This window comes from Onychostruthus taczanowskii, unplaced genomic scaffold, assembly GCF_017590055.1.
Source record: "Onychostruthus taczanowskii isolate IOZ18803 unplaced genomic scaffold, ASM1759005v1 scaffold103, whole genome shotgun sequence".
NCBI lineage: Eukaryota > Metazoa > Chordata > Aves > Passeriformes > Passeridae > Onychostruthus > Onychostruthus taczanowskii.
The window spans coordinates 171,334-186,875 of NW_024496858.1; the positions used below are offsets into that span (position 1 = coordinate 171,334).

The 15,542-nt window shown below is 47.4% G+C and overlaps 1 protein-coding gene across 1 annotated transcript in view; it reads right to left on the reverse strand.

Annotated features, from left to right (window-relative positions):
* Positions 1–1,189: 1,189 nt before the first annotated feature.
* Positions 1,190–15,542, reverse strand: part of DACT1 (dishevelled binding antagonist of beta catenin 1) — a 14,654-nt gene continuing 301 nt past the window's right edge. Inside the window, exons 2-5 of the mRNA XM_041413071.1 lie at positions 15,206–15,539; positions 12,809–12,941; positions 11,138–11,200; positions 1,190–8,625 (exon numbers count right to left, since the gene is read on the reverse strand). Of these exons, the coding sequence (XP_041269005.1) occupies positions 6,881–8,625; positions 11,138–11,200; positions 12,809–12,941; positions 15,206–15,539 (2,275 nt within the window). The 3' untranslated portion in view covers positions 1,190–6,880. The remainder of the gene's footprint in view (positions 8,626–11,137; positions 11,201–12,808; positions 12,942–15,205; positions 15,540–15,542) is intronic.

A 15,542-nucleotide genomic window follows, 5' to 3' on the forward strand; every position in this document is an offset into this window, starting at 1 on the left:
GGCATGGGACTCTTGGAAAGCTTAGTGACCTTGATCCAGCATTCCTGAGCACATGCTTAATTCACCCCAAAGCGTGTGCTGAAATGCTTCGCTGAGTAAGAATGGGTTTAATCACATGCTTAAACACTTACTGCATGAGCACTTCAGAGATTAAGATTGATTAGGTCCTTCTCCTACCTGTGCCTCATACCTCCCCTCTTTGTGAAAATCTCATTTCTGAGGGCATAAAGCTCATAAGGAGACACAGGGAACACATTTTTCAGCAGGTTGCAAATTTTCCAGCTTCCTGCCCCTTGGCCACAGAAGACTTGACCTTTTAAAGAGGGGATAAAACAATTTACTTCCAAAGCCTGATGGCATGAACCCTATCACGAGGTCAGAGTCCAAGTCATACGGGTTTTCCTTTAGTATTGTCAAGGAAATCTTAGTTCCCAGGACTTACAACTCCTTTAAAACAAACAAAATCCAGATTTTCAGAGCTTGGCTCAGTGAAATCAAGTTGTTAATGTTAATACACTTTATTGATCTTAAAGGAATACAGCAAGGAAACAAAGGCCATTAACTGAGAGAGAGGCTCTGTTTACATCAAAAAGTCACACGGCATGAAAGGAATGAAAGGAGCAGATCCAAACTCAGGTCCCCACAAACTGAGGGTCCCACAAGAACAATGTACAAAGTTCAAGGGTTTACTTCAGCCTAGACTTAGTCTGGTCCCCAATGTAATTTGGACCAAGCTTGCCCATATTTTTTGAATGGAAGCTATTCCAGGGAGCCATCACTGGGTCATATCCCCAGATCCCTGCTCAGGGGGAAACACATTTGCCCTGCCCCTGGATCAGTGTGATCCAAAACTGCTCTGCTGCCTCAACCAACACCGGTCAAGTGGAGATGACCATGAGACACACTTTCAGACTGCTCTGTTTCTCCAAACCAAGGCACAAGTGGAGACAGATGAAGAGAAAAGCTCCCCAAGGACAGCAAATTCCCAAGGCAAAGAGCAGTGGAGGCACTCAGGCTCTAGGATGTTCATCTGGTTTGTAGGTCACCAGCTTTTCCTGCAGTTTATAAGCAACTGCAGGGTGTAAAACTGCTGCCCAACAGTGACTCCCAAGGTAGATTAGTCCAAGATGGACTGAAGTCATGAGGAGCACAATGGATTGTGTCCATAACTGTATCTGCATTTATGGACTGAAGTCATGAGGAGCACAATGGATTGTGTCCATAACTGTATCTGTGGTACAGGGGATGTTTTTCACATAACAGAGGATTTAGAGTTCCTGCCTGAAAGGGTGGATGAATTTACTGTGCTAGAGGACAGGAGTGACCAAAACCATAATCTGGACATATGCATGTCACATCAGCCAAGTGTGGAAAGTGAACTTCTTGGCAAAGCAATGCAAAACTTGCCTTCAGCAAAAGTTGGGAGGGCAAAAGACTAATAAATATTAGAGTGAGAAAAATTCAATTGCATAGACAACTCCTATTAGTTACCTCAAGACCAGAGGAACACAGGAAATGGTCTGCTGGGTCAGGAGGATGGTGCATCTCCCCCAGCTAATGGTGCTTCAGCAGCTGCAGGAAAAGACAGTCTTGAGGAGGAGCACACAAGCCTGGCCACTGTTAGCAGACCAGTCACCTCACATGCTTCCTGACATCCAAAATCATTGGTAGAGCACCCATCCCTACCTTCTCTTTCCCTCTGAACTTGCTGATATTACATCCATCTCACTATTTCCAGCAGAAACAAATTCCCTGCTGTGTCAAAAATGCACTTTCTAGTATCCTTTTTAAATAGATCCCTCTGCTTTTCATGTACCTTCCCTCATTCCAGAACTGTGAGAATTTTCAAACCCCAAAGCCACTCAAAGAATCATAGAACAGTTAAAGCTGGAAAAGACCTCTAAGCTGAAGTCCAACTCAACCCAAGCACCATCTTGTTCACCGCTAAATTAAGTCCCCAAGTCACACTTTTTTTCAGCACTTCCAGGGATGGTGACTCCAGCACTTCCCTGGGATGCTTGTTCCAATGCCTGAACATCCTTTCAGTGTTTTCTCCTAATATCTAATCCAAACTTCTCCTGGTGCAACTTGAGGCCATTTCCTCATGTCCTATTGCATGTTAATTGGGAGATCAACCCCACCTGGCTCTACCCTGCTTTCAGGGAGTGGTAGAGGGTGATAAGGTCTCCCCTAAGCCTCCTTTTCTCCATGCTGAGGCTCCCAGCCCCCTCAGCCATTTCTCTCAAGACTTCTGCTCTAGACCAGTCTTTTCATCCATTCCATTGGCCTTCTCTGGATATGCTCCAGCATCAATTGTTTCTCACCACAGTTCCCCATCTGTAATGTTAAACTGAGAAAGGTTCAGTTTTTTGTATTAGCAGCTCAGTCATATTTATTTTTGTTGGCTACTCCAAAGGTACATACTCTGAAGTTAGCTAATAAAAATGTATTTAGCTGTTTCTGCTTCCTCAAAAATGTCCTTGTTCCCTCTTGTAAGAAGAACCATGTGCCCAGTGTGGTGAGTCGCCTGCCAAGTGGCCACCACTGTTCATCAAAGCCTTTGCTGCCCTTTGTGTCAGGAAGGGGTGCAGGTCCCACAGGGATGGCTTTGTTGGCTGCCACCTGAGGAGTGCCTGACCTTCCTCTGAGCCAACAAACAGATCTGGGATTACTGAAGGCAGAGGACTGTTGTGGAAAATCTGTTTTCAGTGCTTATCCAGCATGAACCCCAGGCCATGAGAAAAGCAGAACACTTGTGAGGGATGGACAGATTCCTGCTGAAGCTCCAGGACCAGGAAAGCTACAGAGGGCTGGGACCTAGAGGCTCTCTGCAAACAGGGGCTGTGTTGTGGAAGGCCAAACCCAGACCTGGGGAATGGAAACTCATCTCTTGTCCCCAGTTCCTACAGGACTTGGTCAGATGGTTTTTCTGGAAGAAATGAGACAGAGTCCCTGGGAGGACTCCACTTAGTCCAGTCTAACTTACTGAGCGAGGTGTTAGGCTGAAACACCTCCTCTTCCCACCTCTTCCAGAAATGCAGATGAACCAGGATCAGACCACTCTATTGACGGGACTCTCCACTCCTCCTTTCCCTCAGAGCCAGCTGTCTGAGCCCTTGCTCCACAGGCACATTGGATTTCTCACGGCAAGCAGGAGGTCCACAGCAGGGGCCCCACGCAGTTGGGACGTCTGGGCACCAGGCCAGAGCCTCTCCCTGACCCCACACACACCAGACATAGCTTAGTTCTTTATTTGCTGACCCACAGCTGGTGGCTGGGTTGAGGGAACAGAGGATAGCCCCAGAAAGCCTGCTGGAAGGCAGACAGCCCTGTGACACACTCATCCCCTCAGAGTGTGGTGCTGATTCCCTCAGTGGGAGTGATGGTATTCCAGAGGTGTGCAGAAACACTGCATTATCTGAACCACAAGGAATCCAGCTCCAAGGACTCTGCTCATGTTCCTTTATGCTCCTGTACTTTCCTGCACATAAGGAGCATAGGGATATCTAATCCCAAAACTCCCCTCTACCACCTACCCCCACCTTGAAACAGCTCCCAGTGCAATGAAATGTTCCTGCTTCAGGCTTCCAAAAACAACCATAAACACTGGGGATAATTAAAAAGTGAACATCATGAAAAATACACTGGCAAGCTGTGAAGCTTGAAAGCCAGGTAGCTTAAAGAAGTGCCAGATATTCAATTGGTCTCCAAGACCAGCAGATGTTTTTCAGCCTAATGTTGCAAAAACTTACTAACTCAGATGTGTTTCCTAAATCAGAACCAGAGATGAGAATGTGTGTTGTGTATTGGGACCATATCAAGTACTTTTCCAGCACTGTTAAGATCTGTTATTAAAAAAAAGAAAAAAAAAAAAAAAAGGAAAAATGAGGGGGTTGGGTGTTGATAGAAAAAACTAGGCCTGGATAAAGGATTCTGGATGCTTACCTAAATCACATAAAAAAAGGAAAATTCCTTCCCCAAACTGAAAAGACCCAGCTGCAATTAAGAGGGAGATACCATCAGTCCATTTCCAAGTCTGGTATTAAGCTATTCAACAAGAGAACTGCAGAATACAGTGGCTGCAGCTGATACAGCCTCAATGTTATTCAGGCAGTTATTTTATTTTCTTTTTTTTACGCAATTATCTGAAAAGAAACCATTCAGTAGCTCACTTTTGAAAGCCAGCCTCCCTCACTCAGTACAAGGCAATCTGCTATAGCACTGCAATTAAAAACTCATCATCCCAATGCCACTTGGTGTTGGTTTGTCTTTCCACCAGCAGCTCCTTTACAGCCAGAGAGAGTGCACAGCTGAGGATCCTCTCTGCTCCTCTTCCACACCTTTGAGGAGATTTACAGGGATTTGCTCATGTTTTTCTCGCTCAAAGAGAGATTATATGGCATGATTAAGAGCTATTCTAGGAAAAAAACTACCAGCTTCCATAAGACATTCCCTTTGTTTGATATAACACCCATCAGTTATTAATGGGATGGCTTTAAGCTGTTGCTTAGCCTTAGTACTGCTGTATTTTACAACAAACATTACTTCTCTCCCCTCTCTGTAGTGGCAGCCTTTGTCCAGCAATTTCTGGATGAATTTTTCTAAACCAATATATAATATTTTTATACATACATACATACACACACACACACACATATATATATATATATATACAGGCTGCCTTTCCATGTATAAAGTAATAGGAGAGTTATGAGCAGATAAGGGGAGTTACAGCTTTTGCTGTTTCATGAGAGGTGGAAGTGCAAGAACTTTCTGGGTCACTGAACCCACAGCCTGGTGATGTACTGCAAAACCCTTACAGAAACTGATTTTCTACTCCTTATAAAAACAAACAAACAAACAAACAAACAAACCACAAACAGGAAAATAATAATATGCAACATTATAAATAGTGATTTACTACACTGCAGATTGAAAAATAAAATGTGCCTCTCAGGAAAAGTGTTCTCACTGTCTCAGAAGCTGCTCCCTGAGATGTTTAATTCTGAGTGGATCCTTCCTTCCCACATTTGTGATGCAGAAAAACCTGGGAAAAAAAACCTGTTCTGCCTTTCAGGTGGGTGACAGCAGGAAGGACACAGAGGAACCACAAAGGAAAGCTCTGCTCAGACCTTGCTATGAAATGGACAGGCTGCACACATATCCCTGAAATCCACACCAGCCACAACACCCACTCCAGTTGTTTGTCTATTTGTGGATGCCAAAGCAGAAGCTGAACCTGCAGCAACCAGCTCAACCTGCCCAAAACCTCCAACCTTCCCACCAGGCAGCTCCAAAGGTTTTGTTGTGAATAGAAGCAGTGCTGCCTATGCAGGGCTCCTTTCTCCTTTGCTGACAGACTCCCCTCCAGTCCCATGGGAAGAACCTGAGACAGAGACCAGTGGGTGACCCAATTGTCACCTTCCATGACCCTGCTAGGGCTGTAACAGAGCCAACAGCCAAAGCTACAGAGGGCACCATGGACAGGCAGCCTGTGCTCTCCTCCACCCAGCCCAGCTCCCAGAGCACACAGCTCTTGGGGATTCACTTACTGGACATTCCATGGGGACACCTGTTGTGTCCCACAGATCGATTTGGTTACAGAAACCAACCATCTGCCCCTGTGTTGTACCAACCAAAGTCTGCAAGCACCCAGACAGACAGCAGGATTAATGTTATACTTCCATCTGCTCTGAAACATGAGCTGCCCATCAGCAACAACCTGAAGATGCCTCTGAGCTCCTAAATCCCACCTTGCCCTTGGAAAAATGCAAGCTATGAGAAGAACAAGAGAAGCCATGACAAGCCAATTCCCTCAAAGCACAAGTCACATCCACAGCAGCATTTTAAACTTGCCCCCTTTTCCTGCACGGCTAAATGCAAGGAACATTATCAGGTCACATAAGGAGACATCTAAGAGGTGACAACACCAATATAAAAGCACTGACTGGGTCTGCACCAACGTAACAAACTTTAAAAAGTATTAAAACAGACTGTTTATTACAGCATATGATGTGTTATATTAATTTACACAATGATATATATATATATATATAAAAACAGCCATTGATGATGTACAGTAAATTGGACATCAACAGGAATATTAAAACTACTGATACTCATGCACGTGACATGCATATGGTTTTTTTTTTCTTTTTCAAAAGCAGTTTTACACAATATAATGAAGTTACTAAGCCTTGGTCAGCTGCTCCAGCTGCAGTTTACTCTGGACACCACTGGCATCCGCAGTGGACTCCCAGGAGATCAGAGTAGAGTGCACTCCAGGGAAGGCGACTTAACCTTGGAGACAGATTGAACAGGAGCCCTTTCCTGGTGGGGGATGGCTGGGGGAGGACAGGAGTGAGTTGCAAGAAGAGAATCAACAAGAAAAGAAAAAAAACAGACCAGAGTACCAGAAGGAAAAAGTTCAAGATGTGGCAACAGCAGCAGCAGAAAGGGACAAGCAAAAACATTAAGAAACACCCTCACTCCCTCCCCTTTATTCCCTAAAAACTTATGACCTTAAGCTGTCGATATCCTGTATAAGACCCAGAACTGGAAAAACTAGGCAAGGAAGATCCATTCCCAGAAACATTTTAGCCTTTTCTCAAAGCCTTCTGACACACCATGCGCTGGAGGCTGTTCACCACTGAAAATGGCAGTGTTGTGTTGTTGGGTTTTTTTAAACAAGTGTAACGGTCATTTATTTCCACATAAAAGGCACTAGTATCCACCCAAGTTCTGAAGACAAGTGACATAATTTACCTTAAGTTTTAAATATTTGTATTTTTAAAAAAAAAAAATCTGTGGAAATATGTACAAAAAAAAAAGCACCTTGCTTCCAACAGCAGAAGCAGATACATTCCACCAAGTCACCTCACTAGACGGTCGTCATGAGCTTCAGGGAGCCTGACCGAAAGCGGAGGATCTTCTTCTTGAGGTTATGGGAGGCTTTGATTTTGACAAAGGCCTTGGCTGCATTTTCATGCAGCTCCGGCGCCGTGACTGTTTGGATGGGGAGCGTCTGGACAAACTGGGACCAAATCAGGCCCCCGCTCTCATCAGAGTCGCTGGTGGTCGTGCTCTCCCCTACAAACTCCACCTCGCTCAGGCTTGACTCGCTGTCTCCAAAGCAGTTCGTGGTGTAGTTGCTCTGCTCGTCCTCGCTCGTGTCCACCACGGTGGAGTGGAACAAGGACTCGCACTCGGCTGAGTACTCCGAGTCGCTGGCCACGTAGGCGTAGGGGCTGACATAGGGCAGGGGCACCTGTGAGTAGACCCCCACGCCCTCCCGCCGGTTCCTCCTCGCCCTCCGCAGGGCCTCCTCGTAGGAGATCTCCGCCGAGGACTTCCAGCGGCGGTAGTCGGCACGCTTGTGTTTGGGCTTGGCCACCACGACCTCCCGGCCGTGCCCATGGGAGCGGAGGGCGGATCTGTGCAGGCCGGCCTGCCGGCCCGGGAGGCTCGGCTCCAGCGGCAGGCCGCTGCCTCTCTTCCCCCGCGACGAGGGCTTTTTCAGTTTCTTATTTGTATCCAACTCCTCAGGAAAGCGGCACTTCTTGCCAACCAGTTTGGCTTTCTCCCTCAAGGTCTGTGAGCTGTTTTCCACCCCGTTGGCAAGGTGGGACCTGTGTTTCAATGCAGAGCTTTTCAAAATCTTGACGTTCCGGGTGCCTTTGTGAAGCTTCATGCTTTGCTGCTGGGCCGGGATGTACTGGGCGTTCACCAGCAGCCCATCATCCAGGCTCTGTGAGGAAGAGCCCTCGCTTTTGAAATCCAGCGCGGGCCTCTCCTCGACAGCCGGTGACGAGGAGCGAGCGGCCTGCAAGCTGCTCTTCAACAGGATCTTTTTGGGAGGCTGGCTGACCCTGTTCTCTGGCTGCAGCACCACTGGCTTCCCTGGGGTCTCTTTGGGAGACGCAGCAAAGAGCTGGCCGTTCTCCTTGGGGATGTCCCCGGCTGTCGCCGCAGTGTTGCGGCCCAGCTCCGACGGTGCCGGTTTGACTCCCCGTGGCAGGTGCTTGCTCTGGAGTTCTGTTGTAGTGCTGGGTGGGAAACCTGCTGGCAAAGGGGCCTTCCTACTCTCCAGCTGCTCCCCAGCCGGCTCCCTTGGCCTCTGCTTTAACGGGGAGGGAGCCGTGTGGTCCGGAGCGGGAGCCCCACCGGAAGGCAAACACACCGGCTTGGAGCTCTTCAGGTTCACCACGTTGCCGTGGGCCACCATTGCTGCCGGCTGCCGGACGCACATGCTCCCATGCCTCAAGATCCCTTTGGTGGCATCGGCGTTGAGACTCGTCCGGGGTTTGTTAGTCCTTACTGCGTGAGTCTTTTTCTGAACCAGGCTTAAGATGTAGCTGTCTATTCTCTTGCTGGTGGAAGGGCACGGAGCCGGCCAGGAGCTCTGTGGGGGGAAGGCGTTGGCGGATTGTCCCGAGTCCGTTTCGGATGGCGTGCAAACGTCGCTGATATCGCAAGCGAGCCTCTCCTCTTCTCGCTGGGGGTTCTCAGTCACGGGGAGGAGGAACATGGGGCTCTGCACAGCCACGGCGTGGAGCGGGCTGGGGTAGCGGTAGATGTCGTTCCCGTTTTTAGACACCAGATCGCACTGGTACTTGGGATGTACATCTGCAACGACATCGAGGGAATTTGAGTGCGGTGTGGATAAAGAGCGACAGACAGAGCCTGCGGTCTGGTCCTCATGCTGGCCTTCCTTATTATAGTCCATCCAGCCTATGAGATCTGAAAGGCATTTTAGGAGAGTTTAGAGAGCCTGCCAGGGACAGCTGTGCTACGTTTTTAATCTGCTGCCAAGGACGCCGGTCCATCTAGGCACACAATGCAAAGCTCTAACTACAGCAGCAGCAACTTTGCAACCAGTGGTGCTGTTCAAGCAATACAAAAAGCAGCACTATCCTTCTGTGGGTCTCCCTGCCACTGCATCTATGCTGGATTTACCCCACTAGGACCACATGGTTAAAACAATAAAAATCACAGCCCTAATGAGAACATGTGCATTGGTTTCAAACCTGTGCCCAGGTTGTTAAGATCTTCCTATCTTCCTTTCAAGCCACCCAGAAGTCTGCAAGGGTCTCTTATTTGTTACACAGTCACCTGTGAAACTCTCTGCAGGCCTCAGCACAAAAGAATTTTAAATCCAAAGAGAAACATAAAAAATACAGACAAGAGAACAATTAATTCTTGTAGCTTACTGACAAATTCTACTTCTGGATTCTTTCAAGCATGTCTCAGGTTAGGAAAAAAAATCCAGACTTAATTTATGGTTATTTTTATTATTGTTACTACTATTATTATGATAATATTTATAGCAATGCTAATAGTAATAACAGGTGCTCCTTTTGAGTGATAAGGGGTTATGGAATGGGAAACAGGCTCATGTTTTCACACAAGTACAAGAAGTGCAGGTCAATCCAGCTGACATCCTAGCCTTGGCTCTGCAAAGAGAGTTCTGCCAGAGAAATCCAGTGCGTTTCACGATGCATGAGTCAGATTTAATGGCTAAGGTTACTAGAAAGGTATGCAACCTTAAGAGCTGGGCTTCCACCCAAGCACCTAAGATTACTATTATTTTTTAAGCTTAAGTTGCCGTTGTCTTCTTGGGTAGGGGTACAATCTAAATGATCCTCTGCCAGTCCTGTTTTCTGCCCTTGGGCTGGAAACTTCAGCCAGGGTACTCTGATTGGAATGCTCAGTGCTCATCACTTATCTAAGGCTTATTTCAAAGAGGTCTCATGGGCATTGATGAAATTTGCTGATAGAGATGATGTTTTTGTGTAAGCAGGAGAGGAAGAACAGGGAAGTTAAGACCATAAACTTCCTCCAGATCACTTCGCAGTTTTCCTACATTTCCTAAATTCTATGTTGGCTTCAAGGAATGTTGACAAAAAGATATTTTTGAAATTTGTCAGTTTGTGAAATTTCATCCATGAAAGTGAGACTGTATGAATCATGAGAGGTATAGGTTTTTGTGGTGTATACAGAAAAAAAACAGCAATGCAATCAGCTGGAATTCCTTGTGTGTGTGGTTTTTTTTTTTCTCTTGTTTTAATGTATGGCCCATGAAGATCACATATACCTTACAACAGGGAGCATTAAATTACCTCGAGCTGCTCACAGGAAAACTTAGAGGACTTGTCAGCATCTCAGAATTAATGTATTCCAGGCTGCATTTTCCCAGCTCAGAAACAGAAGAGCATGAATTATTCTGTCCTTGATTCACAACAAATCACTATAAGCTAACCTTAAAGAGCAGAATGCAAAGTGGAAATACTGTGGTTGGAATTATCCTCCCCAGCCAAGAACGAGCTAATGCTTTTGAAAATGTCTGCAGTCAGTAACACTGGATCACAACAGCCGTATTGAAGAGTCTCTTCTGGAGAACAGAGGAGGCCTTCCTATTGAACCATCCCAAAAATCTAGGCTTGCATCTTCAGACTGGTGTCCAAGGAAAGTTCACAGCTCTCTGCCAAAGAGGCAAAATGCACCTGGCATGTTCATGATGTCTACCTGTCTATACCATATAAATGCAGGACACACTTCACCATGCTCACTTGGGGTCAAGGAGAGCAATCAGAATTGACAAAATTACTCTAAAAACATGTGCCCTGTCCCCCTAAAACCTGTAGCCAGCTCCTTACTCTGTGACTGTAATGCTGACATGGCTAAGAGCTATCATTAATTATTGCTATTCACTAAAAATGCTTTTCTAAAGAAAGAGAAATCAGCTGACTGATGTGTTTCTGTGTACAGGTACCACTGCCCTCTGCTGGGTAGAGCAGCTGCCAGATCTTCACAAGCCATTTTTGTGTGTTTAGAGTGACATATTCATGTGCAAAGCTGGACCAGTGGAGGGCAAACAGTCCTGCCTCATGACCCATGTACGTGAGAGGCACTGGGATCTTTTCAGAGCATAATATGGCACATGAAAGGAAGAAGGGTTAATCCAACCCAGGTACTCCTGAGGCAGTATTTCCAAAGCCAAAGCCACCTCCTGGAGTATGATGTATTCGACCTGCTTTTACTATACCTGCAGATTTAGGGCGTCCATCTGAGATATTCAGTGTTGCCTCCAAAGGGCTGCAAAAGCAAGTGCTAGAATGGCAACTGGATAAACACTCACTGAAGACAGAGTTAGATGAATTGGAAAGCGATCCAGAAGCTCCATCACTCAGCTCATAAAACCCTATAAAAATAAGAGTTTGGATTTACATTAGTTATGTCTACACAAAGTTACTATTTGTGTCCCTAGAAAGGCAGTCAAGCTGGTGTTTGAGTTGGCTTACTCTAACACAAGTAGTTATGGGACTTCACCCCAAAACCAGCCAACAATTTAGTAATATCCTTATTGCCATGAATTTACTTTGTTTAAAAGTAAAGCACTTAAAACAGCAGAACTTATCTTAGCATGTGGATTTTTTTTTAATTTTACAAGGGTTGGGGTTCTAACCCTTTCAGGGATTTTCAGATTTTAGCAACAAGGATCCAGGCTATGTTTGGCAGCTCACCCATTTAATAGAGTGTTATACTTCCAAGACAGACTCTCCAACTATTACTTAACTATAAAAGTGTTGGGCCCAATGCTATCCATTACTTTCCTCAAAGTTCTGGAGATAAACACTATATTTGTGGATTACAAAAAGAAGAAAAATGGTAAATAATGTGCAGATGCAGCAAATTTAATTTCCTGGTAAACTGGGACTACTCAAGGAAAAATGACATACCACAACCAAAATTTAAATAGTTTATTTAGGAGTAAGGAATGCAGAGCATGCCTACAGAATGGGGATGCATCCTGGAAAACAATAATCCTGGAAAGGGCTTAGTCAGCGTGGAAAAGCAGCTCAATCAAGCTTAATGATATGGCAAAAAAAAAAAAAAGGCTAATGAGATTGTTGGATGGACAAAGAGGCTAATGAATAGCAGCAGGGAAATGACTTCAGCAGTCTACACAGCCCTGGTAAGAAACACTGGAATGGTGAGCCCAGTCCTTGAATCCAGCATGCTTAAAAGAAAGCTAAAAAATTGGAAAGAGGCCACCAAGCTATTTAGGAGCTTGGAAAAATGCCTTAAAATGAATGACTTCAAGAACTTGACCTGTTTAGCTCATCAAATAAAAGCCAGGAATTATAATGTATAGCACCTCCAAGAGGAGGAAACGCTGGGTATTAGAAAAGATCTTTCTTTAGGGGAGAAAAGGATATAAAAATATCAGTGCTGGAACAAGTCAGATTCAGACTAGAAATTAGCAATTAGCTTTAACAATTGCTAGCTGGAGGATTCTCCACTTTGTAGTGTGTTCAGCACAAGTCTAGGGGCCTCTAGGAAAGGTTCCCCATAGTTAAATACCACTTACTGGCTTCAGCACAGTTAGAATGAGATGAAATTCAATATATGGAGGATTGAATTGTTTGATTCCATCCTCCTTTCTGGCTGTATGACCATTTTTGATATCTTCCTCCAGACGGTGGTGCTTCTTTTCACCATTTTTCCTTCAGCCTCCTCCCTAATACACAGGACAATTAGAACTTCTCGAACTAATGTGAGGGTGGCCTTGAAAAAACAAATGCCCCAAACACTGAAAAGCTAATTAAGCTTGAAATGCTCCTCTGAAAGAAGCAAATAGCAGCCTTTCCAGTGGTCAGTGAACTCTGTTAGTAGGGATTAATTATCAGAGTGTGAACGAGATGCAGACATTTACTGCTGCAGTACTGAAAACTGCAGCACTAAAATCTACAGGCAGTTTAATTCCAGGTGCCGAGGAAGGCTGGATTTTGCTGAGCACTGCCCTTACCTGAACTTGGACGACTGTCTGTCTCCAGGTGTTCATCTGTCGTTTTCTCCACGTCCAGGCGGAGATCACTTATTTGCTTATCCAGCTCTTGCAGCTGATTTAATAACCCAGCATCCCTCCTCCTCAAGCAGTTCTGTAAAAGAAGAGGACAAAGAACATCAGCTCCTTCAGTAGGGCAGATGTGAAGGGGTCCCAAGGACCAACAGATTTCTCCATCTAAGCCTTGTGAAACACCACGTCTGTATTCTTTTATGTAAAAAACCAAACAAAGCCCTGACATTTTAGATGGATGCTCTGGATAAATACTTCAGTGAAAAATTCCGCAGGCATTTCATCCCAGCCTATTCCAGCCAGTTCTGCATGAGAGTATGCTCCACAGTTCAGGAAGACCAGCGGGCTGTGCTGACCACAGCTGGAAGAACAAAGCTGGATTGTGTGATATGGCCCAACCAGACCTGTGCACATGGAACGGGCAAGGATGGCCGTGCCAGCCTAGCAGGGCACGTTCCCCACCACACTGGTGTTACTCAAAGATCACATCTGCTCACACAATGGCACCAAACAGCTCTGCCAACAAGTGCCTGTGGTGTGGGAACCGCCTTGTTCTGCTGCACATTGTGAGCTTAGAGTCCACCATCCAGGGAGCAAGATTCCCAGGGCTGGGATCACAGCCCTTTTATTAGTTTTGCAGTGCAGCAGGAAGGAAGAGTAATTCTTCCTCTTCTTCCTTTATAATTGTATGAAATTGCTGCGAGATGAATTTTAAGGCTATTTATGAAGGTAATTTGATGGCATAAAATAAGCAATATGAAATTATTTTGCAAGGCACTCATTAACCCACGGTCAACACAATCAGTTTCCCCCTGTGTATTATAATGTTGCTTATCCATCATCTGTTCAGCTTCATACCCTTTAATTGCTCTGGCTTTGGGGAGAGGGGAGGAGGCAGGAGAAAGGTTCATCTACTTTTGTTTCTTCAAGTGCATCATTTGACTGGCACCCAGGGGTGCTCTGACACATTCATTGCAATGAGTTTTGATGCTCATAGCTGGACTAATTCTGAACCCATTAAATCCAAGATAATCTTTCCCATGGAGTGGACCAGTCATAGAATCACAGATTCATAGAAGGGTTTGGGTTGGAAGGAACCCTAAAGATCACCTCGTTCCAGCCTCCTTGCCATGGGCAGGGACACCCTCACTAAACTACTTGCTCAGATCCCTGTCCAGCCTGGCCTTGGGCAAAGGGAGAGCAAATGCTAAAAGCATTTCAACTGGCAAGCACTGGTTGAAGATGTGCTGGCGTTTAAGGCCATCCTTTGGAGAACCAAAGGGGTGATCCCAAGCCTTCTCCCCCATTCCTGGGGGAGCCAGGGCTGGCTGGCAGCCAGGCTGGAGGAGGTGATGGGTTCAAGGGATGACTTCGCTGCGCCACCTACTGCCACCAGCGCCCCCTCCCCCAGTCAGCACCGCATCTGGTTCCAATCTGCAATGTCAAGTGCACAAATTAAAGTGCTACCACAAATCCCCGACTTGGTTTTTTTTTTTTTTTGAGTAATGATTCCGTGGTCCTTCACTACGGCTCTCGGCCGCCAGCCAGCCCCTTCTCAGCAGAAAAAAATAATTTATTTTTATATTTTTAAAAGAGAAATAACCCTAACATAACTAAATCAAAAGGGCAATAAGAAAAAAAAAATTTAAAAAAAAAGGAGGAAAAGCGGGGGGTGAGGAAAAGAAAAAATCAGGAAATAAGGAAATAAATCACGCAATCCAACTTCTTGGGTGAAAGCAAATGCTGAGCCGCGCACAAAGAGCGCCAGGCACAGCTGTACGCTATTTTCACTGAAAAATGATCTGCCGCTTCATGCCGCCCTCCATCTCTTCCCACACCAGCTCCAAAGCGCGTCCTCCAACAAAAGCATCCCTTCTTCCCGGGCCCGATCCTGCCGGTGCCCGAGCGCCCGCTGCCTCCTCTCGGGGCTGGACCCGGGAGCTGGCTCCCAACTTCCATTCATGGCAACGGCGGCGCCTCTCTTGCCATGAATGGAAGCGGGACCGCCGGCCTGGCTCCGGGACCCGAAGGGAACCGTGCGGCCAGCGGCACAACGCGGGCACGACCCGTCCACCTCCGAGCTGTCACCGGCGCGCCGCCTCACCTGCGCGCCGTGCCGGGTGACAGCGGGGCGGGGGTGCCGCCCGCGGGGGTTCCCAGCTCCTTTCTCGCCTCTCCGCGGGCAGGACCCGCGGGTCACACCGACACGGGGGCACCGAGCGGGCGCGCATCCCCGGCGCTCCCCGCCCGCATCCCCGGCGCTCCCCGCCGCATCCCCGGCGCTCCCCGCCCGCATCCCGCGGCGCTCGCCACTCGCATCCCGCGGCGCCCCCCGCCCCCGCTCACCAGCTGCCTCCGCAGGAGGAGGATGTTCTCCTCCAGGAACTTCTCCTCCAGGCTGCGCGGCGGCGGCCCCTCTCCCGGCGGCTCCCCGCGGCCGCCCTGCGCCCCGGGCCCCGCTCCCGCCGGCCGCCGCAGCAGGAGGCTCTTCACCAGCAGCTCCTGCCGCTGCCGCAGGTACTCCAGCTCGCCCAGCCCGGCCAGCGTGGCCTCCAGCCGCTCCCGGGTGCGCTGCCGCTCCGCCTCCGCTTCGCCCTTCTCCCGCCAGCGCGCATCGGGCTCCCGCGGCGCCCCCGCGGGTCCCCCCGCCGCCTGCCCCGGCCCCGCCGCCGCCGCGGCGCTC